Raw genomic sequence first — 26,117 nt, 5'->3', positions numbered from 1 at the left:
ACAAAATTGGCAAAAGTGGGACCAGCCAAGTAAGACTCACCAAAATAATATACCGGCATATACCACGGGAAGATGGTTGGTGAAGAGAATCAGTGGGCATGTCAAGAGTAAGCACCCCTTTTTTATCGGCTGAGCCACCCTGAAAATGCCACACCCCAGTCTTTTCATTCACTGTTGGATCTATATTTGCTGGTTTAACATGCAGCCTCACGCCGCCAACTAATCTTCAGATGCTTCCAGAATAAACAGTTTTCCTTCCTTTGTTTTTCTATCTGCAGCAGCTGACATGTGTGCCTTGATTAATACAATATATTATCTCAATCAGAAAATATATTTCATGCCTGGAAAATGTTTTATGACAGAATAGTGAGATCCTAAGTGAATACCTGATAAAGCAATAAACCTGTAAGAAGGGTAAATTTACGGCACAGTGATTTACACAGATCTGGCTGTACATGATGCAAACATTTTAATGAATATCTGATAAGGAATACTGTGCAAGTTTTGAATTAACAACCCCACAATGATTCCAATTGTGAATCACAAATGATTATCCAACTTGCTACATGAATAAACTTGTCAGACAAATTCATCTCCTGTATAACAATTTCAAAACTCAGCCCTCGATAAAGCCATCACATGGGTGCACTTGATAAAATACCAAAGCACATGAATGATGCTGCCTGTGTGACACCACAGCCTGCAGTTGTATGTTAAATAATCTCTACAGATAATATATGGCCACAAAGCTCATATGAACTAGGTGATTTATTTTATCAATGTAATAAAGTACTGGTGTGTTTGGGACTGTATTTTTAAGGCAAAACATATTCATTCCACTGTATACATTTGCACGTCTCAAAGTGCACTGACCTTAAAATATTTCATGTTTCCATAAAGGATATTATTTATTAATGCAGGTAAATATGATCGTGGTATTTAAAACATATATTTTCTTTAAAAAAAACGTATCTCAAATTCTGCTTCTATGTGATAGACATTATATTATACGTGTTATGTCTTACGAAGTAAACAGGAATGACCATTGTACGGTGGATGATCAGACCACTATATGGGTAGCTTGCACAAGGTAAACTGCAACAGAGAACTCACAGAATAGCGTTGCCAACTGCCATCTGCACAGACACGTCATTCTAGGCTGCATTTCCCTTGAACCTTCTGAAGTTTGATAGAATGGTAGAAGGACACATTGGAGTGTTGGGAACTGGCCGTTAAGTATACATTTATTTAAAACTGTATGTCTGTCTGTTCCATTGTTCAAGATAGTGGATGTCAGTTGATAGCAGAATAAAATATTAAAATTGAATATATCAGTCGCTGCCACCCACCAAAAGCACAAAAAGTAAACCACAGCATAAAAGCAGAATAAAAGTAGAATGCTCAACTAAAACAAAATGCTAGAGAATAACCAAAAGTCCTATGGAACAACAGCAGCAATCTTAATAGGCCTCTTGAAAAGATAACAACAAGTTGGCCTGGTGAACCTCCTCAAATAGTCCACTCGGAAGAATATGAGCCATCATATGCACTCTGGCCATCATGGTGTGTACCTGGAAGCTTAAGAGCAATATCAGATAGGATAGATCTGTAAGTAAATTCTTAGTTGGCATGTAGGACAGCACACACCCATAAATGCTCCATGGCTTACTAAAAGACTTGATTTAACTATTGTCATTTATATCTGTGGATGTAATAAAGGCTAAGCTTTATGTAATTCAGAATTCATTAGTATGTGTCATCATTTATAAGCTATTTGTTGAAAAGAGTCTCAGAGGCAAACACTGAATGTGCAAGAACTAGATCTGTCTGCACTGCGACACATTTGCTTTTTAAAGATATCAGCTTTGCTAAGGTACTACTTAAGAAACCATTAAGGCAAAGTGTAGATAGATTCCATTTGCCTTTTCCTTTAAAAACAATCCTAGCCAATACCATAATTATGCCACAGAAAGTATGTGTATTTATGTTTCAAATCCAAAGAACTGAAGTCAGGTGATCACTTGCAGCAATTTCCAAAATCTTTTCGCTTAATCATCAGCTAGGGGGGAAATGGACAAACACTATTATAACACACAGAATGTGTTTCTTGTATACATAGACATGAAATAAGAATTCCACAATGGTATAGCCAGATGGTTCTTGTAGGTTATCCGGGCTGTGTAACCGTGGTTTTGGTATTTTCTTTCCTGACGTTTCGCCAGCAGCTGTGGCAGGCATCTTCAGAGGAGTAACACTGAAGGACAGTGTCTCTCAGTGTCAAGTGTGTAGGAAGAGTAATATATACTCGGAAAGGGGTTGGGCTGAGCTGAATCATTGTCCTGCAAAAAGTATCAAAGGTAATGTGCTAATCATTGTCCTGTAAGTATCAAGATAATGTGCTAATGAGGGTGTGGTATGTTAAAATGGAACCATTGTATACTGAAGTGATCTGTTAATGTGTGAAATCCAAAGCTAATCTGCATGGCTATTGTTGACTGTAATCTTTGTTAGTCTGGAGGTTTTCAGGACAGGAAGCCAAGCCTTATTCATTCTTAAACTCTCTTCTTTTCTGTTAAAGTTGTGCTGATGTTTATTATTCCAAGACACTGAAAGACTGGACAATTCTACCAACTATTTTGTCAGATTGCACAGAGAAGCCATTGAAATTCATAAACATCAGCACAACTTTAACAGAAAAGAAGAGAGTTTAAGAATAAATAAGGCTTGGCTTCCTGTCCTGAAAACCTCCAGACTAACAAAGATTACAGTCAACAATAGCCATGCAGATTAGCTTTGGATTTCACACATTAACAGATCACTTCAGGATACAATGGTTCCATTTTAACATACCACACCCTCATTAGAACATTATCTTGATACTTACAGGACAATGATTAGCACACTACCTTTGATACTTTTTGCAGGACAATGATTCAGCTCAACCCAACCCCTTTCTGACTATATATTACTCTTCCTACACACTTGACACTGAGAGACACTGTCCTTCAGTGTTACTCCTCTGAAGATGCCTGGCACAGCTGCTGGCGAAATGTCAGGAAAGAAAATACCAAGACCACGGTTACACAGCCTGGATAACCTACAAGAACCAATGAACTCTGACCGTGAAAGCCTTCAACAATATTTTTTATAGCCAGATGTTTTGGAGGTCCATTGACATAGTTCATTGAAATATAAGTGCAGCTCTTTCATGTATTCCACGCTGAGCCACAGCCCGTCCAGAGGTTTTTTTTTTAATGAGTACTGAATAGTACCTCTCCTCTTGAGAATTTCTCAGCACTTGTTCACACTGCTTTGATGCTTATCATTTATTCTCCTCTAACAAGTCCTTGCTCTCATCTGCAAAAATGTGCACAATTCTGTCAACTGATGTTAATGACACCACATCTCAGGTGATAACATCACAGACACTCATTAAACAAAATCCCATAGAATTTGGCAAAAGAAGGTCTATTGGACTGCAAGGATGAAGGAGAAAAATGAGGGAAGTAGTGCAGAGAAGCGTGGCGTAGTAGTTAAGAGTGGCGGACTCTAATCTGGAGAACCGGTTTCGATTCCCCACTCCTCCGCATGAAGCCTGCTAGGTGACCTTGGGCCAGTCACAGTTCTCTCCGAACTTTCTCAGCCCACGTGGAGGCAGGCAATGGCAAACCACCTCTGAAAACCCTGGGGGGGGGGGTCGCCATAAGTCAGCTGTGACTTCATAGCACACACACACAAATGCAAACACACAGTGCAAAGAAACAACAGCAGCATGGTTGGCAAAGTTTGCACAAAGACAGCAAATGGCAGGACAGCACTGTGAATGCTTGGCAAGGTAAGCAATTTTTAGAAGTCTGTTCATCTGCACTGACTGTGCTACTTCCTAAGAAATATCAGAATCAAAGGACAATGGCACAGCCCTAATATCTTCTCTCTATGGGTATCAGATTGGAACTCTTGTGTATACAACAGCTCCGTTTTGCTGTTCTCATAATAAACTTTGTGCATTTCTTGGTCATCTGCATTCTCTCTTCCCAGAATTACAGGCATGGTGGGATGTTATTACCTTAAAATGAGAACACCCATACTAATAAATTAGATGCAGTCCCCCCAGATTTTGCTATACTTGGCTAACCCGCTGAAATTCTTGATCTCATGCTATATTGTGGATGTAATAATTTTTTGTCAACCTATACTGAAAAATGTTATCAAAAATTAAAATAAATATTTTTAAAGGGGGGGATTTTTGAGATAGGATTATGACATGAATTCTAGAATTATGAGGTAGTTGGACTTAGTTTCAGGGTTTTTTGTTTTTTTTAAACAGCATTTTCTATAGAAAATGGGTGAAAGTGCCAGTGTTGTATAGAAGATAGAGTGTTGGGCTAGGCTTTGAAAGACCCATGTTCGAATCCCCACTCTGCCACAGAAGCTTGCTGGGTGACCTTCGGCCAGCCACACACTCCGAGCCTAACAGGGTCATCATGAGGATAAAATGGAGGAGAGGAGAATGATGCAGGCCGCTTTGGGTCCCCACTGGGGTATAAATGAGGCACATAAAATAGAATAAAATAAATAAGTGGTGCAAATTCAGCATAATTAATAAACGGTCCAATAATTACAGAAATAGAATGGAAGAAATTAATGATTTCTACAGGAAGTACAGAAATAGGCTTCAAAGAAGGAAAGGTGCTCATCACAAGAGAGGTTTCAGTTTATTTTCCATTGGCTGATTGTATTCAGGTAAAGGTTAAAACCATATTTTGACTAAAACACAGGAACAGTAGGCAAGCTTATGCAGTTACTATCAAAATTCTGCAAATATTACAATGGACTTTTCTTATATTGTATCATAGGTTTATACCTGAGACCTCAGTGGTCTTCTAAAATGCAGTTGAGAAAACAAGTTAACTGTGAAATGAAGTTTTTGCTATTGGGGTCACATAAATTGGATTTATTTTCAGAAAGGCATCTTTAAGTAAGAGCCTTACCAGGATGACACTACACAGTATATCTAAAAAAGGAGCTGCACTTAACATTTTTGCTTCTGCAATTCAATTGTCAACCCTCTAAGAAATAATCTATGACGGGGGGCTTCACTCTTTTAACTAGAATAACGGACCAGACAGCGAAAAATGAAAAACCACTAAAACCCGGGAAATTTAACAGCAGCTACTCCAATGGACATAATCCTGCAAAGAGCTTCTAGGACAAAAGGGAGGCCACAATTCAATGCAAAAGAGGGACCACAGGATTTTAAGTTACTTGCTTGGATGACCAAAAATGTAATACTGATTAATCTATCAATTTGTTTCTAGAGAACACTTTCCATTTGGCACCCAACAAGATGGTTGCAGATGGAGACCTGTTTTTGATTTCTTCCTTTGTGAAGACAAATGTGAAGAAGTTAGGGTTGCCAGGTCCCTCTTCGCAACCGGCGGGAGGCTTTTGGGGCGGAGCCTGAGGAGGGCGGGGTTTGGGGAGGGGAAGGACTTCAATGCCATAGAGTCCAGTTGCCAAAGCAGTCATTTTCTCCAGGGGAACTGATCTCTATTGGCTGGAGATCAGTTGTAATAGCAGGAGATCTCCAGCTACTACCTGGGGGTTGGCAAACCTAGAAGAAGTCATTTAGCTTCAGTATCTTCCAAATGTGTCTTTTATACCTTGCAGCTCCAGTGGCACTAATTATCTTTTGCTTGGTTTTGCGGTTTTTTACTATTTTGGTAATTCAAAATAGGGGTGTGTGCTTGTAGAACTATTGCTTTAATTCTGTTTTGGAAAGCCAGGAGAGGCATTTTTATTCTTTTCATTGAAGACTGGGAGTATTGTTATTGTTCCAGAAATATCAGAACACTTCTGATATTGTCCTTCCTAATATTCCCAAGAAAAAGATAATTGTGTAAGCGCCATCCTGCCCAGAAGCAACAAGAACTGCGAGGGAGAAAAAGAAAGGATGGGTACCACCAGCTGGGTCTTCAGCGCATCAGCCCTTTACCTTTCAAAAGGTCATTGTTTTCCATGGGGATACACCGGGCTCTAGAGTTCAGAGCACAGGTCATCCCATTGAAAATACTGGCCCTTTAAAGTTAAAAAGCCTGTTGCACTACGGACCAGCTGTGAACAGAGAAAGGCTAACCAACCCGATTCCAGATATTTCCAATATTTATCAGGAGAACCACCAATCTGATCCGATACAAGAAATATCAAACATTTATCAGGTCAGCAATATCCAATTGCACACCCCTAAATACAAACCTTTTCATCCTCTTGGAGGACTGCAGACTAGAGTTGCCAACGTCCAGGTACTAGCTGGAGATCTGCTATTACAACTGATCTCCAGCCGATAGAGATCAGTTCGCATGGAGAAAATGGCAGCTTTGGCAATTGGATTCTAATGGCATTGAAGTCTCTCCCCTCCCCAAACCCCACCCTCCTCAGGCTCTGCCCCAAAAACCTCCCGCCGGTGGTGAAGAGGGACCTGGCAACCCTGCTGTGGACTCAAGCGAGCATTATGCAATTTCAGTTTTTCAGGTTTCTTTCAGTTCGTCACAGGTGACTGCCTAGACTCTTTAGGGAAATGTTGCTCATTGTTGGTGTGTTCTTTTATTCAAGGATAGAACTAACCTTTGTTGCAATCAGCCCTCTGAGTTTTCTTATGGGAGGAAGTGCAACACTGCCCCACAAATCTGGGGCTTTCTATGAACATCCAACTACCTCAGGGTGGTTTTATTTAGCACACTATGACTTCAAGACTGACTTGTCTTCCAGACTTCAGGCTCTCTCGCTTCCCCTCTACTCCCATGCCTCATCCCTCCCAGATGACGCCACATACAGGTACTGCAGGCTGTGCTGAGCAGATCACACATCTGAATACAGCAGAGGCACGTGGAAGTAGCCGGCCTAATCCTTCTTATAGCCTTGTATTCCACATTCTTTCAATTATCTCCCTTGCATGACCGAAGGGCAGTCAACAGAACCGCTAATCTTGAATAATATACTCACTAGAAAACCATTGCTATAGAATCACACACACACATGGCCAGGGAAATAGTACAGCAATATAGAAACACAGTGGCTAATTAAAATCAGTACAGAAAACGTTGTACTTGATACTATTTTCCTGGAATCGATGTCTGACTCTGCAAAGAATCAGGCTCTGAGTCCTGAGCTGGATGCATGGCTGGACTGTACAATGCGTTTGATTGTTCATTTGACCTTTCAGCTTCAATGCTGTCTTGTTCCTCTTTTAAGGCTTGTTAAACAGCCATTTTTAATTGCTGCCAAATTGCTTTTAAAATGCATTTGAAAAGCTTCTAAAATTACCATTTTGTGTTGATAATGATTTGCTGCTTCAAAATAAACTTACAAATGCTGCTGTAACATTTGCAAAGAGTGCTAGCTAGTAAAAACAGGTAAAGGGCTGGTTTTGATATTTGCCATTCACTGGATGACTTTGAAAGAAGTCCTCTGGGCACGTACTTCATACAAATGATACATCAAGAATTTGTTATCCATATAATTTGTGTGAAATTGAGCGGGTCTAGACAGGAATCTAGGGGGGAAATTTGCAGAGAAATGACATGTAATAGGGTTGCCAGGCCCCTGCCAGGGGCGGAGACCCCCACTCCGAGGTCCCTCCTCCAGCAGCAATCAACTGGCCAGTGGAGGACTTACCAGCAGTAAAAGGAGGCCTAGGCCTGTGTTGCTAGCAATGTGGCGATGTCACTTCTGGAATGCACTGGAATAGCCATCATCATGTCGCTGATGACATGAGGATGCTCTAGTATGTGAACAAAAACTCTATGGTAAGAATGACTTCTACCATAGAGTTTTTGCCCAAATACCACAGCATCCTCGCACTGCCAACAACATGATTATGCCACTTTTGGTGCACATTGGAAATGACATCACCATGTCACCAGCAAGGCCTAGGCATGTCTTTGCTCCTGGAAAGTCCCCCCCCTCCTCTAGTTGCCAGGGGGTTCCTGGCAACCCTAATCATGTAACATTTCTACTTGTTATACTGGCACACAGGGGGTTACTTTTAGGGATTGTCCAAAGAATACCAATTGTGCCATTAAAAGAGAACCAAAAAGTGGTTACAACTTATTTCTCCAATACAAGCCAATTGTACACCAAGATCATTTTACAGGGCCATTTTTGACTCGGGCCCAGAAGCAAATTAGGATCTAATGTACTAGAGCAGGGGTCGGCAAACTCATTAGTCAAAAGAGCCAAATATCAACAGTAAAACGATTGAGATTTCTTTTGAGAGCCAAATTTCTTAAACTTAAACTATATAGGTAGGTACACTGTTTATTAACTTAATAAACTTTAATTAAAGTTTTAAGTCTTAATTAAACTATAGGTACACTGAATAAAACTTGATATCATACTTAATAGTGATCTTATTTATTGATAAAAATTAAATTGTAAGTCCCTGCCATTTCCCCCTCCCCGTCTGGAGGCCTGGTCTACCGCCATAAAAGCCTATTGGTAGACCTGGCCTCCGGCTGAGTCCCATTGGGAGGCCAGGTCTACCCATTGGCTTTCTTGGCAGTAGACCTGGCCTCCGGAGGCTCATAGAAGCCAATTGGTAGACCTGGCCTCTGAAGGGGGACTTTTCCCCCTCCTCGGAGTCCAGGTCTACCGCCAAGAAAGCCAGGGGGTAGACATGGCCTCCCAATGGGACTCAGCCGGAGGCCAGGTCTACCAAAAGAAGCCCGCCCCACCCAACAGCTGATTGGCAGGGGGGCCAGGAACCGCTAAGCCGCCCGCCCAGCAATCGCGCGGCTAGAAGGGAGGGGAGGCTTTAGCCTCCCAACCACTGAGGGCAAGGGAAAGGGGGACCCGGCCATTCTCCACGGCGAGGGGGTGGAGAGACAGCGCGCCCGCTCGCCCGCTCTCTCTCTCTCTCAGGCGCGCCGGCTCTGCAGCCCGGCTGCCGGCGCGAGCGTGCACAAGAGCAGGGGCTCCGAACCAAGTTTGGAGAGCCGCACTCAACGGGCCAAAGAGCCGCACGTGGCTCGGGAGCCGCAGTTTGCAGACCCCTGTACTAGAGTGATATGGCCCCTATGACCCACTCCAGTCAACATTCTGTACCAAGTGAAGCTTCTGGAAAGGTTTCTAAGCCCCACATAGAGTGCATTGCAGTAATCTAATCTAGATGTTACCAGGGCATCCACCACAGTGGCAAGATCTTTCCTGCCCAGCAACAGTGGCAGCTGGCTCACCAGCCAAAGCTGGTGAAAAGCACCCCTGGCCACCACTGCCATACACCAAAATCCACTAGAGAAGTCAGATGGATACTGCTACAAATACATGGCTGGTCAGAATCAAGATGAAAGCAGGTTCAAGGGTGAGACTATTTTATTGCAAGAGATCTCACAATTCCATACATACATCTTGCATTTCAGGAGAACCTCTGGGTTCTAAATAGCTCTATATTACCAGAGTCTAGGGCTGCTTTGGTACACCAACAGATATTCTCCCAAGTATATGCAAACCCAGATACACACACTTTGCACAGATCCTCAATTACAACAAAAGCTAATTAGCTAATAAATCACATTGTAGGCTGCACCTCATTATTTCAGGCATCCAAGTTCAATTTACATACTAATGGCTGCATATTTGCCTTTAATAGATGCACTATTAAAAAGTAAACATAATAAATGAATAACTATTTAAGCATCGTTAGCTTATCTTGATGGGAAAATATCGGAGAATGCAGCGTCCACTGACACTATTTACTTTTTTATTATGAAATAACACTAATCATAAACCAAGATGATCAATGTAAATTTACAGAGAAGACAACTAAGGGAGGATCATGAAGTCCACCCTTAGTACAGTACAGGCTGAGTGGGCTGAAATGGTTTGTACAGAGTTGTTTCTTTGGAAGCAAATGATAGAGATAACAAAACAATTCATTCCAGTGGAAGGCAATTTGGCGTATACTTGCTTTGCCCAAGATTCCCTAAGAACATCTGTAGCATTTTTCCTTCCCTTCTTTTCCCAACGTTGGTAAGCTTTCTATTTAGGGTTGCCAGGTCCCCCCGGCCATCAGTGAGGGATGAGGGGGTAGGGTGGCCAGATCCAGGCTGGTAAATTCCTGGAGATTTGGGGATGGAGCCTGGGGAGGAAAGGGACCTCAGTGGGGTACAATGCCCTACAGCCCACCCTCCTAAGCATCCATTTTCTCCAGGGGGACTGATCCCTGCAGTCTGAGATGAGCTGTAATACTGGGGTGTCCCAAGGTCCCACCTGGAGGCTGGCACCCCTACCTCCATAATGGTAACATGCTAAGAATTCATCTCAAAACTGGTTCCAACTGCATCTGTGACCCTGTGATGACCAGAGCAATACACCTTCCCCACCCAGAAGCTACCACTCATTCTCTTCTGCAGTTCTTAATCCAGCATCATTACTGTTCTTCCAAGTGTCAAGAGCTCCGCAGGGATGGTGGTTTAGAGATTGCACTGGGGTTTGGATCAGGGGATCCGTCAAACAAACATCCATGAGCTATGGGCAGCTGTCTGACTTTGCTCTGTGCTAACTCCAACCATGCCAGCCAATTAACTCCCAATGTTCAGATTAACAAACAATTTGTGCCATGCTGTAGAACTCCCAGGACTTTGCTCAGAGGCCGGCTGCTGAAGGATAGTTACATAAGACCGTACAGAATCAAGACTTTATTTGTACTGATTTGTTTACTCTTCCGGCTGATCTCCCAGGCCTCCCTCTTGCAAATTCTTCTCAAAGCCATTTAAGCTGAGCCAGACTGACAATTTCTTACTGGAGCTGAAAGTTTTTTTCCATATGTCTATGAAAATCTTAAAGTCTGTAACTTCTTGATTGTAATGAAATCAGTGCAGAGAACCTTTGCCTTTTTTGTGCTACCACTAATTAAGTTGAGAGCCAGGGCAATGTAGTGGTTAAGGTGTTTGACTAAGACCTGAGAAACCCAGGTTCGAATCGCCACTCGTGACATGGAAGCTTGCTGGGTGACCTTGGGCTAGACATACACTCAGCCCTGACCCTGGCTAGTATTTGGATGGGAGACCTCAAAGGAATACCAGGGTCGTGTCACGGAGGCAGGCAATGACTTGAGAACAAAAAATACATTTTGTAAATTTTTAAAAAAGTGCTATTAAATAAATAAAATAAATAAATATGTGTTAACATCTGCGTAGGGGAAGAAACAAGGTGCACTGCTGGTCTCTTACAAGAAGGAAGTCCAGGCAACCCATAAGCCAGATGTTAAATGTTATGATTCTCACACACCTTACTCTCAGGAAACACAGCATTAAATTTCAAATAGTAGACTGAGTGATTCTGCAACACTACTGCAGGAACGGGATACCTAATGACTTGGGTTGTGACCCTGAAAACTCAACCTCACAAGCCCCAGTAATGAAGAAGAATTGGTTTTTATATGCCGACTTTCTCTACCACTTAAGGAAGAATCAAACCAGCTTACAATCACCTTACCTCCCCCTCCCCACAACAGACACTCTGTGAGGGAGGTGGGGCTGAGAGAGCTCTAAGAGATCTGTGACTGGCCCAAGGTCACCCAGCAGGCTTCATGTGGAGGAGTGGGGAAATAGATCCAGTTCACCAGATTAGCCTCCGCCGCTCATGTGGAGGAGTGGGGAATCAAACCCGGTTCTCCAGATCAGAGTCCACCACTCCAAACCACTGCTCTTAACCACTACGCCATGCTGGCTCTCAATGTGCATGAATGCTTTACACTGGGTGCCCATTCATGCTGCTGCAGGCAAAAGGGAGTCACTTTACAAGAGATTATCTTCGGGTTATATACGCCCTCTTTCAGAATACAAATCCCTCTCTTGACTTTTACCTGAAATGTTATTTTTTGATCAAGACGAGGCACACGGAACTGTTTCAGGAAACGGTCATCTTCACTCCAGAAAAGGCGGATGTCGGGGATCCCGTACAGTGACATGGCCAGCCTCTCCATCCCCAAGCCGAAGGCCCAGCCGACTTTGTTCTCAGCCCCGGCTGCAGTGACACCAAGGGAAAAACACCCAAGAGCTTAGCAGTAGAACACACAAAGAAGATTAGCGCTAAAAGGCACATAAAACGAAGGAGCGAAAGGAAGTTCAAACAAAAAGTCTGTTAGCCAAACGATGGCTCTGAAGCTTACAAGCGATCTTCTTCAACAATCTACTGAGCAGATTTCAGTAGGTAACCAAACTGTTTTCAAAGTATACAAAGGGCTCTTTCACACATGCCAAATAATGCACTTTCAATGCACTTTAATGATCTGGCAAGTGGATTTTGCCATTTCACACAGTAAAATCCAGCTGCAAAGTGTACTGAAAGTGAATTGAAAGTGCTTTATTTGGCATGTGTGAAAGCACCCAAAGAGTAGCAGGCAGTAGGACACCCCCACCGTCCCACCCAACTCTCATAAAACTGTTGCTTCAGGGCTTGTTCAAACTGGAAGAAAAACACACATTTGGTTTGGTCCTTACTGGATTATACCACATCAGGCTGCAGAGGGGTGGGGTGGGGGAATCACACAGTTGAATGCTGCCCAATGAAAATGCATTCTTGTTTGTTTAAGATTAGCATGTTCAGCATTAGGATAAAGGCCTTTCTTTAGAATATTCCGTTTATACACATATTCAAGTACGTTTTCTCTAGAACTTCTAAAGTCGAGAAGCGGAGATTAATCCTGTTTAAACTGTGATCCAATTTAACTATGTGCACATTGATCATTTCAGAATGCACATGGCAGTTTCCTTCTTAAAAAGCAACCCCACATCAAAATACCTTAGCATTAAAAAAAGCTAACTTCCCAAGACTGGTCTTCTCCCTGCTGTACTATTTAAGAAAAGTGTGTTTGAGTTCATCATACTAGTGCTGCTGGTGGAAAGTACCATCAAGTTTCATCCAATTTATTACAACCCTGTAGGGTTTTCATGGCTAGAGATGTTCAGAGGTGGTTTACTGTTGCCTGCCTCTGCATAGCAACCTTGGCCTTCCTTGGTGGTCTCCCATCCAAATACTAACCAGGGCCAACCCTGCTTCGCTTCCAAGATCAGATGAGATCAGGCTAATCTGGGCCATACATATCGGAGCAGTGCTACTGCTACTTCAAACATATTTGTCTTTTACCCCACACTTCCTCTACAGAGCTCATGGGAACTGTGCATGGTTCTCCTCTCCTCCAGATTATCCCTATAAAAACCCTGAAATATAGGTTAGGCTGGGAAGAACTAAGAGAGTCAACATGGTGTAGTGGTTAAGAGCGGTGGTTTGGAGCGGTAGACTGTGATCTGAAGAACCGGGTTTGATTTCCCACTCCTCCACATGAGTGGCAGAGGCTAATCTGGTGAACTGGATTTGTTTCCCCACTCCTCCACATGAAATCAACTACCCCCAATTTCACCACACAGATCAACCAACATAATTCCATTCACAACAGATACCTCATGCTATATCAAGATGCTTCCAAACATTTTAGCAAAGAAGGTATTTGCCCCAAACAGTCAATTCCGTAGATTTTTCAATGGCACCTTTTCCTCAGTCATAATGTGCCAAGGCTGTAAAATGGTGCAGCAGCCATACTAGACTAGCAATAACCCTGACATCTCAGGCTGGATTTGAGCCAGCATCAGATAAGATGCAGGACATAAGACGTCCTTTGTGCCAGGCCCTGTTGGGAGCTCTTTCACAAATCCTTTGGGATGGTTTAAAGAACTTAACACATGCAGAGCTCTGCAAAATCAAGCCCTCAGGAAATAGCTCTCAAGTATCTGGAATGAACAGGATGAGACAGGAATATAATATGATGACATCAAGAGCCAAAGTGCTTCTTCTCAATTCCATCACTGATGCTAAAAAGCCATGGAGAAACTTCACAGTAAACCTTTGCCTGTGTTCACAGCTCTGTCAAACATGCCTAACACCCAAGTCTACTCTACAGTTTATATCCAGTAAGAATCACCCAGCAGAAATTGAAGGATTTCTTCACACAAGATCTGCAGAAACAAACCCTGTTTCAAACGAAAGTCAGTGTTGAATAAAGGTCATTTAGGGCACTAAATGTAATCTACTGTTCTTAACAAATTAAAATGGAAGGTTCTTCCCACTCCCATGCTCTACCTTAGGAGAGCTAGGTTGGATTAGGTTTTGTGCCTTTACCAGAAGAGAGAGAATTTATGGAGGCATCATCACATTTTTTGCATTTTCCTGGTGAAAACAAGGTGGACTGTGCAAACAAGTGTTCCATAAATGATTACCAGGTTCTCCAGTCAGCACATTACCACTTGATGATCAATAGCTGCAGAAAGAGCTAATGGGATCAAGATGGTGTAAGTATTCCTATCTATTTTCCCCATGAAAATGACCCATCAGAGCAACAGGCATAGTCACAGAGCAAGACAAAGGTTGAAAGCCAGGCAGGCAGGCAGCCAGGAAACTGATAGCATTTCCCAATCAATGTGAAGTTGCAAAGCAATCTCCCATTGAATAAACATTTTCCAAAGAGTTTGAAGATTGAGGATTACAGCTGACTGGCAAGCACAAATTAAGGCTGCCCAGCATTCTTCCTGTGCAGTTACAAAAACAAATCCTGACAAACTGGAACAGCACAGTTTGTCTTGACTAACCCTTGCTGCAGCCAGGTGGAATGAAAGAATTCCCATTTTCCCAGCTCTATACAGCATGTTTCTGTCAGAATGTTGGCCATTTACACTGGCCATTCTTTTTAACATTCTTCTGCCATTCTTTCAATACTATAAATAGCTTTATTAAAGGATTTATTTCTACTCAAGTATGGCTCATTTGTAGTTGCAAATTGTCTAGTTGTAGACTACAGATTTTGGGAAGTGATCCCAAAGCTGGTAACAGATTCTGGAAACCTGACAGTAAATGTGTCTAATAGGTTGTAAGCCTTACTGAGTTCAGTAGGACCTACCTCCTTGTAAATTTGCTGAAGATTGCAGTCACTTCTAGACTCTGCATCCCCCAGTAATGATAGATGCAATGCTGTGACAACATTGGAACTACAGATTTTGTAGTCTTAAGGCTGCAAAATTGATTGTTCTCATGAACATTTGTTTCCTTCACAAGAATGAAGACGTCTTGGTATGAAGGGTTCAAGAACTGCAAGAAATCAAGTGGCTTGGTAAAAAAGGGTTAAAATATCCAAATATAATCTATTTCAACTACAAGATAGAGCCACTCATGTATGAAACTCACACATCAAATCCCATAGTCCAGACCACAGCAAGCCAAAAAGGAGGGGAAACATAATGTGCAATATGGCTAGCAAAAATATTGCAGCAGATAACTCAAGCAGGTAAGCAAATTTGGAAATAATTATCTTTACCATAGATGTTATTGTGCACACAGTTTAACCTCAAAGTAAGAAGCACCACTGTTATTTAAAGAAATGATTGATAAATAGAAATGTCAGATCCCTATAATTCTATAATTACAGTATAATGATAATTAACATAATCTTACTTCCTGCTAGAAATTATTTGAAATGCTAAAGGGGCCAATGCGCATTTTAAGACTCACACTTATTGTCCAGCTGCATATCGCCTATCATTATCTGAAATATAATTGAAAGACAAAAACACAAAACACAAAAAAATTGGCAGGTGGCTGTTAATTGCCAACTCCTTTCTTGTCTAGTCTGAGGCTTGTCAGCAAATCTCAAAAGAAAAACCACAACAGTCTGAGCTGACATTCAATCACTGCTCATCACTCCCAGCCCACTTTAAGCATCAATTACATTTGTGAAATGTAAAATATCAACACTCAAAACTACTGGAATGCTGTTTTGATATTGTAGAAAATTCCAAAGATCTTTCTTTAAAAATAAAATAAAAACCAGTGCATTTTAAAGACATCATGGAGTGGATCCCACTACAAACATCCTCTCTCTTATATATGACTCCTGGAAACATCTGGTTGTCATTTCTACTAGATGTCTACTACCAGGATACAACTGGGCCAACAGAGATAGTTATGTTACAAGTCATCACTTATCACGGTGAACATTTAATCACCTGATAAGCCACTGAAGACCAGAAACCATTTTACTACGAAGTATCACATCCGCAGCAGATGCACAGAACACATAGCAGAATGATACAGATGACCAAGATACCTTTGGGAGACAGAGCTCCCCTGAGGCATTTTGGGCTCTGTGTATTGTCCTGCCAAATGCTGAAGAGAATCTTAGCACACACTTCTACACCTGAACAGAAACCCAGTGATTCTCCTCACCGAAAAAGCTACAAAGTGGCTCCATATACATACAACTGTCTGTATTCAGCCACTGCAACAATTAAGAAGAAGAAGAAGAGTTGGTTTTTATATGCCGACTTTCTCTACCACTTAAGGCAGAATCAAACCAGTTTGCAGTCACCTTCCCTTCCCTTCCCACAACAGACACCCTGTGAGGTAGGTGGGGCTGAGAGAGTGTGACTAGCCCGAGGTCACCCAGCCGGCTTCATGTGCAGGAGTGGAGAAACCAACCCAGTTCACCAGATTAGCGTCCACTGTTCATGTGGAGGAGTGGGGAGTTGAACCCGGTTCTCCAGATTAGAGTCCACCACTCCAAACCACCGCTCTTAACCACTACACCATGCTGGCTCTCCAGCTACTGCACACATTAGTTTCTTCAGAACAGATTTTAATCTAATGGATAACAAATACAGAATTTAATCTCATGGAAAACAAACACATTTAAATTTGTAATATGTGAAAAATGGAACAGACATGTCTTCTGCGGCAGACACATGTATGGAAACGTGAAGTCATCCCAAAGCTGATAACGGATTCTGGAAACCTGATAGTAAATGTGTCTAATAGGTTGTAAGCCTTACTGAGTTCAGTAGGACCTACCTCCTTGTAAATTTGCTGAAGATTGAAGTCACTTCTAGACTCTGCATCCCACAGTAATGATAGATGCAATACTGTGACAACACTGGAAATACCACATATGTGGTTATTGTGTGTATATGTGGAGGTTAGGTGCTACCATTGCTGCTTCTTTGTGACTTTTTCTGTTCCTCTTTTATCCTTCCTAATTATACATTTAGAATAGCAGCAGACAGCCTTCTGAAAGCACCCTTACAACTGTGTGTGTATTAAGTTCAGGTTTGATTTAGTCTAGAACCCACTTATTTGTCTTTATGGTGGTCAACTACGTGGCAACAACAACAACAACAATAAGAAGAAGAAGAAGAGAAAGAGTTGGTTTTTAAATTCCGACTTTCTCTACCACTTAAGGGAGACTCAAACCGGCTTACAATCACCTTCCCTTCCCCTCCCCACAACCGACACCCTGTGAGGCAGGTGGGGCTGAGAGAGCTCTCTAAGAGAGCTGTGACTAGCCCAAGGTCACCCAGCTGGCTTCATGTGGAAGAGTGGAGAAAAAAATCCAGTTCACCAAATTAGTGTCCACCGTTCATGTGGAAGAGTGGGGAATCGAACCCGGTTCTCCAGATTAGAGTCCACCACTCCAAACCATCGCTCTTAACCACTACCCCACGCTGGCTCTCAGCAATAATTTGCTTGGAGTAGTAAGTCAGGACCCTGAACGAAGCAATATCGTTTTTCTAGTTAGAAAGTGCTAAAATGCTTAATGAAGCAAGTTAAAAATGATGTTGCCAAATATTCCAGCCCCCTGACAGAAAGGGAAGAAGGACAGGAGGAAAAATGTTGAACAGAGTACAGAGAGAGTTACAAATCACAGAAGCTTGTAAAAGCCCACAGAGGCAACTGACCTGTGATAGTAAATTCTTTCCCATTACTTATGCGGGTGTATCAGTGAGAGAAAAAAGCTAAAAGGCCATAGCCCTGTTTGTCAAACACCATCTGTCAAAAGAAAGCTGTGTTTGATTATTTCCAGTGTGGCAGGCAAATTCATCAGTACTCATCATGGTGTAGTGGATGAGAGCTCCGGACTCTAATCTGGAGAACCGGGTTTGATTCCCCACTCCTCCACATGAAGCTGCTGGGTGACCTTGGGCTAGTCACAGTTCTCTCAGAACTCTCTCAGCCCCACTTACCTCACAAGGTGCCTGTTGGGGGCAAAGGAAGACATTGTGATTATAAGCCACTTTGAGACTCCTTAAGGTAGAGAAAAGGGGGGCATAAAAACTAACTATTTTATCTTCAACTCTTCTTAAGTGACTATTTAAAGAGTAGCTAGATCTCAGACTAGCAAATTCAAAAATGTTATGTCCAAAAGCAGGGAATCACAAGATAGGGGAAGCAATATGAAAATCCTTACCCCTACCTGTAAAATCGCCCCCTACAAAATTCTATAGGCTCTTGATGGGTTTCAGCAGGATAATTTTCCCTCCCACTCCTTCCTTTTAAAATGACTTTCAACAGTTCTTAACATTCTGTGCCCCCTAACGCATAGCCAAGCGTGGTGTAGTGGTTAAGAGTGCAGGACTCTAATCTGGAGAACTGGGTTTGATTCCCCACTCCTCCACATGAAGCCTGCTGGGTGACCTTGGGCTAGACACAGTTCTCTTAGAGCTCTCTCAGTTTCACCTACCTCACAAGGTGTCTGTTGCGGGGAAAGGAAGGGAAGGTGATTGTAAGATGGTTTGAGACTTCATTCGGTAGAGAAAATCAGGGTATAAAAACCAGCTCTTCTTTTTTCTTCAATCTTAATTAGGCTGGGGTTTGGGGACCAAGGGAACTTATCTTTAGATTAATTTATAAAGTCATATAATCCCACATACCTGGCATGTCTCCCAAGAAGGTTCAGTAACCTATGATAAGCCAGCCATTTTAGAATTAAACATAGTTACATTTATGATTAACAATGAGAGTGTGTTAACAAAAACATTAATTTGGTACTGTGTTTGCCTCCCACCCTGCAAAGATTTCATGAGGAACCGGGCAACCACCATATAAACCATATATAAATGTATCCTCTCAGGAGGGATATTAGGATCACAAATATTGGACAGATCATGCACACATGTTGTTCGTACAGTGGTTGACAAGGTATGGACCCACTCTCTACTTTAAGTATGACTCCATCATTGGGCTGTACGCCTGAACCGTTTCGCCTTTTTTAGTTATTACAAGTCAGGAAGAGACCAGCTGTTAAGCTCTGAAACCAGGTAACAGCAAACAGCAGCTGAACCAACACACAGTCTGACAAATACCACTAAAAATTCAAAGGCATTCTTCAGAAGACCCAGGAATAAAAAGGTGACCTCTTTAAATACATATTTAGTCTGCTTGCCATGTTCCAGATGCAAATCAGAGCACTACCAACGATTTATCACTCTTTCCTTCTTCTTGACCTTTTTAAAATGGGTCATCAGACAATATTCGCCACCTGCATAACAAACTTCATAGTTTGTGCTGTAAAAAGCAACAGCCCTAATCAAAATTAGGCTTCTACTAAAACATGTATAGCAGAACCTCAGACTGACAAGTCAACTACATACATTCCTTGACCATACACCACAAGTGATTGCTGATGCCAGATTAACCATGAATGAGTACAGGCATTCTTCATAAATGACAATTTAGATTTTGGGGTTTATATATTGGGGGAGGATAATTTTAAATAAACGTCAGGGCACGGTGATTTATGATAGTGTAGCAAAAACAGTTTGGGAAGATGATCTAGAACAGGATTGGAGCAACCTGTAGTAAAATGATGTCACAGTAAAGGATACAGGATTTGACATGCTATGGGAAGAACTCAATATAGGAATGGAATTTGTGGCAACAACTGTTATGCATAACACATAGTTCCATCCTCAGAGACAACAAAAGCTGCACCTGGCAAGTCTGAGATGAATCTGCTTCATTCAGATCACAAACAGACATCAACACTAGAGTTAATAATACAAATGAGTTCTTTCAAGAGTTATGTATATCAGGGAAGATAAGAACATCAAGAACTTTTAGGTAGGAGGATTGGGGCCATCTATACCAATCCTTAGGCTGCACATACCAGTCCTTAAACCTGATTCCACATGCAACACTACAATGAGCATCAGTGCAATCCCATGCAGATTTACTCCACTTGAAATGATTGAAGATATCTCTTGGCTTCTTAATTCCAAAGCTCTGATTGAATTTAACCAGCAATTATCCAATGCTTCCAATGAGACTCAAGCACTTTCTATTTATGATAATCTCATTGCTAATATTAATTCCATTCCTCAGATGCAACCTCCAGCTCATAAGAGTAGAACAAATGCCGGTGAACCTTTTCCTGGTTTGATCGGGAATGTCAGATGTTGAAAGTACAGCTACGGTCACTGTACCATCTATACCAAAATAGTGGTGCAAAAACTCTCCCTGCTAGCTATTTTATACTCAAAAAGCAGCTCCAGACTACTGAGCTAAAAAAAAAAAATGCAGCATTAAAGGAAAGATGGAGATTAATATATAATGCACCACTAAATAATAACAACAAACAATTTGGGGGCCTCGTTTTGGGTGCTCTTTCCAACAGATCTGCTCCCCTTGATTGTTTAATCCCGGCTCAAGCTTAAGAGGACCATTTTACTAATATGTTTTTTGTTCTTTCCACGGATCACTGTTCTGAGTTATCAGACCCTATTCCTTCAGGCCTTCCTGAATGGTCCCATGTGGACTGCAATGAAATCATCTCCTTGATCAATCAGCTTAAAGTGGGGAAGGCCCGAGGACCTGATGGACTTCCTCCTGAATTGTTCAAAGAAAACTTGATATGGTGGGCTTCCCCCTTAGCTACACACTTCTCTTTTATTGACCTAACAGGGAGAATGCCTGAGCCTTGGACTAGGGCCATAATAGTCCCCATTCATAAAAAAGGTGATCCACACTTGAAAGATAATTACCGTCCTATTAGCCTTCTGTCCATTACTGGCAAATTATATGCAAGACATCTACTACATAAGTTCTCTCTATGGATGAATGACAATAAAATTCTGGGCAGGGAACAGATTGGGTTCTATGCTGACCGGTCTACTCTAGATCACTGTATTACCCTAGCCCATCTGGCCAAGAAATATGGTGGTTCCTGTGGGAAGAAACGTTTTTCCAGCTTTCCTTGACCTAAAGGGTGCTTTTGATTCTATTCCCAGAAAATTTCCCAGAGAAACTAAATAAGACCTCAACTGATAAGAGACTGTTCTTTCTTATCCAGAAACTGCAATTCTCAACCAACTGCCAAGTTCGATATGGCCCTCACGGTGAACTAACTAGAGAGATTGCTACAAATTGAGGTGTGAAACAAGGATGTGTATTGGCCCTATCATTTGAACTTTTTCATAAACGATCTTGCATTAACTTTAAGAACAGTAGATGGCCGTTTCCCCAAATTGGGTCCTTCCTCCATCCCCTTATTTCTCTATGCCAGTGATACTGTGGTATTATTACTAACAGAAGGGCTTTAGTTGTTTGCTGTCTTATGTTTGTGAGCTACTGCAATTCTAATTTATTATCTATACATTTTAGGAAATCTAAGATGGTTTTTTTCCAAAACCTGGAGGAGCCACTGTTGGAAAATTAATGGACATGAAATTGGACAAGTAAAACAATTTAGATATCTGGGACTGAACTTCCAACATAAAACAACAGGACATTCCACAGAAACTATACTTTGTTCCTAGCCAAAAGCAGTATTGAGGCCGTAACTCACTTTTTCTACATTCATGGGGGTCAAATTGTTCCTGCTGTCTTATGTGTGTTCAAGGCTAAATCTATGGCCCAATTTCTACATAGAATTCCTACCTGGATAAGTGCCTTTAACCACGACACTGAGAAGGTCCAGTCTTCTTTTCTGCGACGCATTTTAAGTGTCCCTAATTGTATTGGGGCCCTGACCTGGATGGCCCAGGCTAGCCTGATCTCGTCAGATCTCAGAAGCTAAGCAGGGTCAGCAGTGGTTAGTATTTGGATGGGAGACCACCAAGAAATACAAAGGAAGGCACTGGCAAACCACCTCTGATAGTCTCTTGTCATAAAAACCCCAAAAGGGGTCGCCATAAGTCGGCTGCAACTTGACGGCACTTCACACACACACAATTGTGTTGGGTATGCAGCTCTGTGCCTTGAAACCCGGCAAGAGTTCTTGGAAACCAAGACCTGGATTCAGACCATTAAGCTCTGGTTGCATTAGCATTTTCTAACTGATCGCCCCAGTTATATCTCTGTCTTGCTCTCAGACTCCTATATAAGTAAGTGGTCAAAGTTAATTAACAGGAAAATAACATCTATTGGTATTTCTTTCCACTTTTGTTTGCTGCTTGGAAAAGAGCAGGCCTTTAGACTGCTGCATCAGCGCCTGCTAGATATAGAAATGCAAACTTTATTTTCTTTAGCAAACAGACATTGTTCTCCCAAGTTTCATGGTGTTCCAGATTATGCAACTGTAGCTGCTTACTTATTTCATTTGGAATCACCTGATGTCCGCAGAGCATTTATGCTTGCCAGGTTTAGTATTCTTCCATCAGCTGTTTCATATGGTAGATGTGAGAGAATCCCTCTCAGTGACGGGTATTGTCCGTGCATGGTTGGGGTACCTGAACACTTAATTCATATGTTACTGCACTGTAAGTTTTACTTGAGGCCGCGGAATGTTTATATCAGACCTTTGTGGTCGAGTGCTCAGAGTTTCTCAGACCAGCAGTTGGTGGTGTATCTTTTATCAGACAGAAATTATTTTATTACTCAACAAGTAGCTAGATACCTGCTAGCTGTATTAAGGATATATTGCATGCGCTCCTAGATACATTTTTATTTATTTGTTAGTCTTATATCCTGCCCTCCCCAGCAAAGTTGGTTACTAACAACGTTATTTTAATGCTTCTATATAGACTATTTGTTTTTTGTAATACTGTTTTATAACTATGGTGTGGTAAAAAGGTAAAGGTCCCCTGTGCAAGCACCGGGTCATTCCTGACCCATGGGGTGACGTCACATCCCGACATTTCCAAGGCAGACTTTGTTTGCGGGGTGGTTTGCCAGTGCCTTCCCCAGTCATCTTCCCTTTACCCCCAGCAAGCTGGGTACTCATTTCACCGACCTCAGAAGGATGGAAGGCTGAGTCAACCTTGAGCCGGCTACCTGAAACCGACTTCCGTCGGGATCGAACTCAGGTCGTGAGCAGAGCTTTTGACTGCAGTACTGCAGCTTAACACTGGTAAATGTCTAATAAAGGCGATGAGTTACTCCAGTCTGAGCCCATTGAAATGAATGGGCGTAGACTGGAGTACCTCTGCAAAAGATGGCACATGAGCCTCCCTTCTGCTACTTCTGCTAGGAGTGTTGAAAATTCAGGACAGGCAGTTAAAGATAAATCACTAGCTGTTTTAACAATGCATGCTTTATATTCACATTATAAAGTACAAACTGATTTAAGTACAAATGGATTTTGTTTATTTTATTTTGGATGTTTCCATGCTGCCTTTCCTTAACCCTGAGGCTTGAAGTCGACCTTAGGCTGTCCCTAATGCCATTCAGTGGAGTGCTAATGCACTGCTGCCCCAGCCTCCTCTGTTCTCATGTTCATTTAAGTACTGGCTGCGAAAACGTCTGAGGTGAAGGTTACATGAGGGCACAAAATGAAATTTGTGGCTCCCATCTCTGGAGAATGAGCCTGCTCACATATCAGCTAGCCCTAAAGGTGTGCCCAAACCATCATTTTCTCTTTCACCTTGGATCAGAAATTGTTCTTCAGCTGCAAGACAGCCAGACAAATCAAAGAAAATAAAATTAAAAGGCTGCCACAGCTGCACAATGTCACCACATAGAATTTGTTCCCAAATTTACTTGTGTTGAAATATAGTACCGAAATCACTACTTCAGATTCTGGCACTGCAATAACTACAGGCCAGATATTTTCAGATATCTATGTTGTCCAAGCAAACTATGCCTTCTGCCTTGGACATGTGCCCCTCTATACAAATATAACACACAACTTGAGCATAAGCACAAAAGTGGTATCTTATTGGATCAGACTGCAGAGCTGTCCGGTCCAGTACTCTGTGTCCAAGAATGGCCAGTCAGATCCCATTGGGAAGCTAACGGTATGTAGCATGTTATGGTGCACTAGGAGACTCAAGTCCAAATCCCTTCCTGCCATAAAACTCACCTTGTGCCAGTCATTTGTTCTCAGCCTAATCTACTTCACAAGGTTCTGGTGGGGGTAATGTGGAGGTGATGAGAGCAATGTGGACCATCCTGAGCTCCCTGGAGCAAGTTAATATTTGGAGAAATCAGTCATGCTCAGAGAAACCAGACTGTTTCGGAGGGTTCACTGATCCCAAAGAATATAATGGAGAGTTACTTGGTGGGGGCTGCAGTTGGAGGGAAGAAGTGGGAAAGTCCCTTGCATGTGGTGGTCACAGGTATAATTTGGTTCAGTTCTGGAGAACAATCATGATAATCCATTGAGTCGCCTGTGTGTGTGTGTGTGTGTGTGTGTGTGTGTGTGTTAAGTGCCGTCAAGTCGCTTCTGACTCATGGTGACCCTATGAATGAAAGTCCTCCAAAACGTCCTATCTTTGACAGCCTTGCTCAGATCTTGCAAATTGAGGGCTGTGGCTTCCTTTATTGAGTCAGTCCATTTCTTGCTGTGTCTTCCTCTTTTCCTGCTGTCCTCAACTTTTCCTGGCATGACTATCTTTTCCAGTGACTCTTGTCATCTCATGATGTGACCAAAATACGATAGCCTCAGTTTAGTCATTTTAGCTTCTAGGGTCAGTTCAGGCTTGATTTGATCTATAACCCACTGATTTGTTTTTTTGGCAGTCCACGGTATCCGTAACACTCTCCTCCAACACCTACCCCAATGAATTCGCCTACCCCAATGAAAATCTAACACTTGACCATTTAAATTCATTTTAAACCTCACAGCCATTCCTACATCTTGGCATGGTTATAGGCTGGCAGCAAGTTACATGACTGTGGTAGCTGGAAAGCACACCTTCAGCTTAATGGAGGTTATTTTGTCCGACCTTAAAAAAGGTTACTTCTACCCAGTAACCATGATCATCCAGCTGGTGAAAAAAATTTGTTTGTAAATGGGATCCTGTATTCAGGGACAAACCAAAGAACTTACAAGGAGAAGAAATGTTATTCTCAGAGAAGTGTTAAATAAATTTCTGGAAGAATTTCTCAGTGCCATTAACTTTTAAGACTGGAAAGTTCACTGGCCTGGTCTTGCTGGCCATCTGCAAAGGGGCTTGTAGAAGGCAGTGCTAAGCTGACAGGATTTTTATCACAAATAGAAACATGCCAATATTAAAAACATATCAAACCCAAACCGTGAATAATTACACTGCTATATTGTGAATAACTGCAGTTAAAAAGGTAAAGGTCCCCTCTGCAAGCACCGGGTCATTCCTGACCCATGGGGTGACATCACATCCTGACGTTTCCTAGGCAGACTTTGTTTGTGGGGTGGTTTGCCAGTGCCTTCCCCTTCCCTTTACCCCCAGCAACCTGGGTACTCATTTTACCAACCTCAGAAAGATGGAAGGCTGAGTCAACCTTGAGCCGGCTACCTGAAACCACTTATGATTAATCTGAGCTTTATATATACCTAGTGGCATTTATATTTATTTATTTGGAAAATATCTATGCTGCCTCTCCAGGGAACCTGGCTGAGGCATGTATTCAGCGATGCAGTTCTGAAGACTTAAGGGCATTTAAAATCTTCAGAAAAATGGGTGGTGATTTCTGCCGATTCCCCCCCACACACGCACACACACACTGCAGACCCCTGCTTTGCTATCAGACTCTTTCTGAGGGTTCATTGATCACAAAGAATAAAATGGGCTCAGTGGGAGTTGAGGTCGGAGGGAAGAAGTAGGAAAGTTCTGCTTCGCAAAGTCCACAGATGGTTGGATACACATCGTTTAGTCAACAGGACATCTAATCAAGGATTGTACACTGATACACAAGAATGTACACTGATACAAGAATTCACATTTTAACTACTTGCTGACAGTTTAATTCCTCTGCATTTACTCTTGTTTTTAATATCAGTGCCTATCAGAGAAGTTATCCTTTAACCAATTGGGTTTTGTTTTTATTTTTTGGCCCTTACATCCAATATTGTTTAACAAAATCCACAGAACACCTCTTGATAT

At 42.0% G+C, this 26,117-nt stretch overlaps 1 protein-coding gene across 1 annotated transcript in view; it reads right to left on the bottom strand.

Annotated features, from left to right (window-relative positions):
• The window catches only part of FARS2 (phenylalanyl-tRNA synthetase 2, mitochondrial), a 209,364-nt gene that overhangs the window by 74,636 nt on the left and 108,611 nt on the right, over window positions 1-26,117 (bottom strand). The window contains exon 5 of the mRNA XM_056854966.1: window positions 11,864-12,024. Coding sequence (XP_056710944.1) covers window positions 11,864-12,024 — 161 coding nt within the window. The remainder of the gene's footprint in view (window positions 1-11,863; window positions 12,025-26,117) is intronic.

The sequence above is a fragment of the Euleptes europaea genome, chromosome 8 (assembly GCF_029931775.1).
Source record: "Euleptes europaea isolate rEulEur1 chromosome 8, rEulEur1.hap1, whole genome shotgun sequence".
In the NCBI taxonomy this organism is placed as follows: Eukaryota; Metazoa; Chordata; class Lepidosauria; order Squamata; family Sphaerodactylidae; genus Euleptes; species Euleptes europaea.
This window is presented reverse-complemented; position numbering and strand designations above follow the sequence as displayed.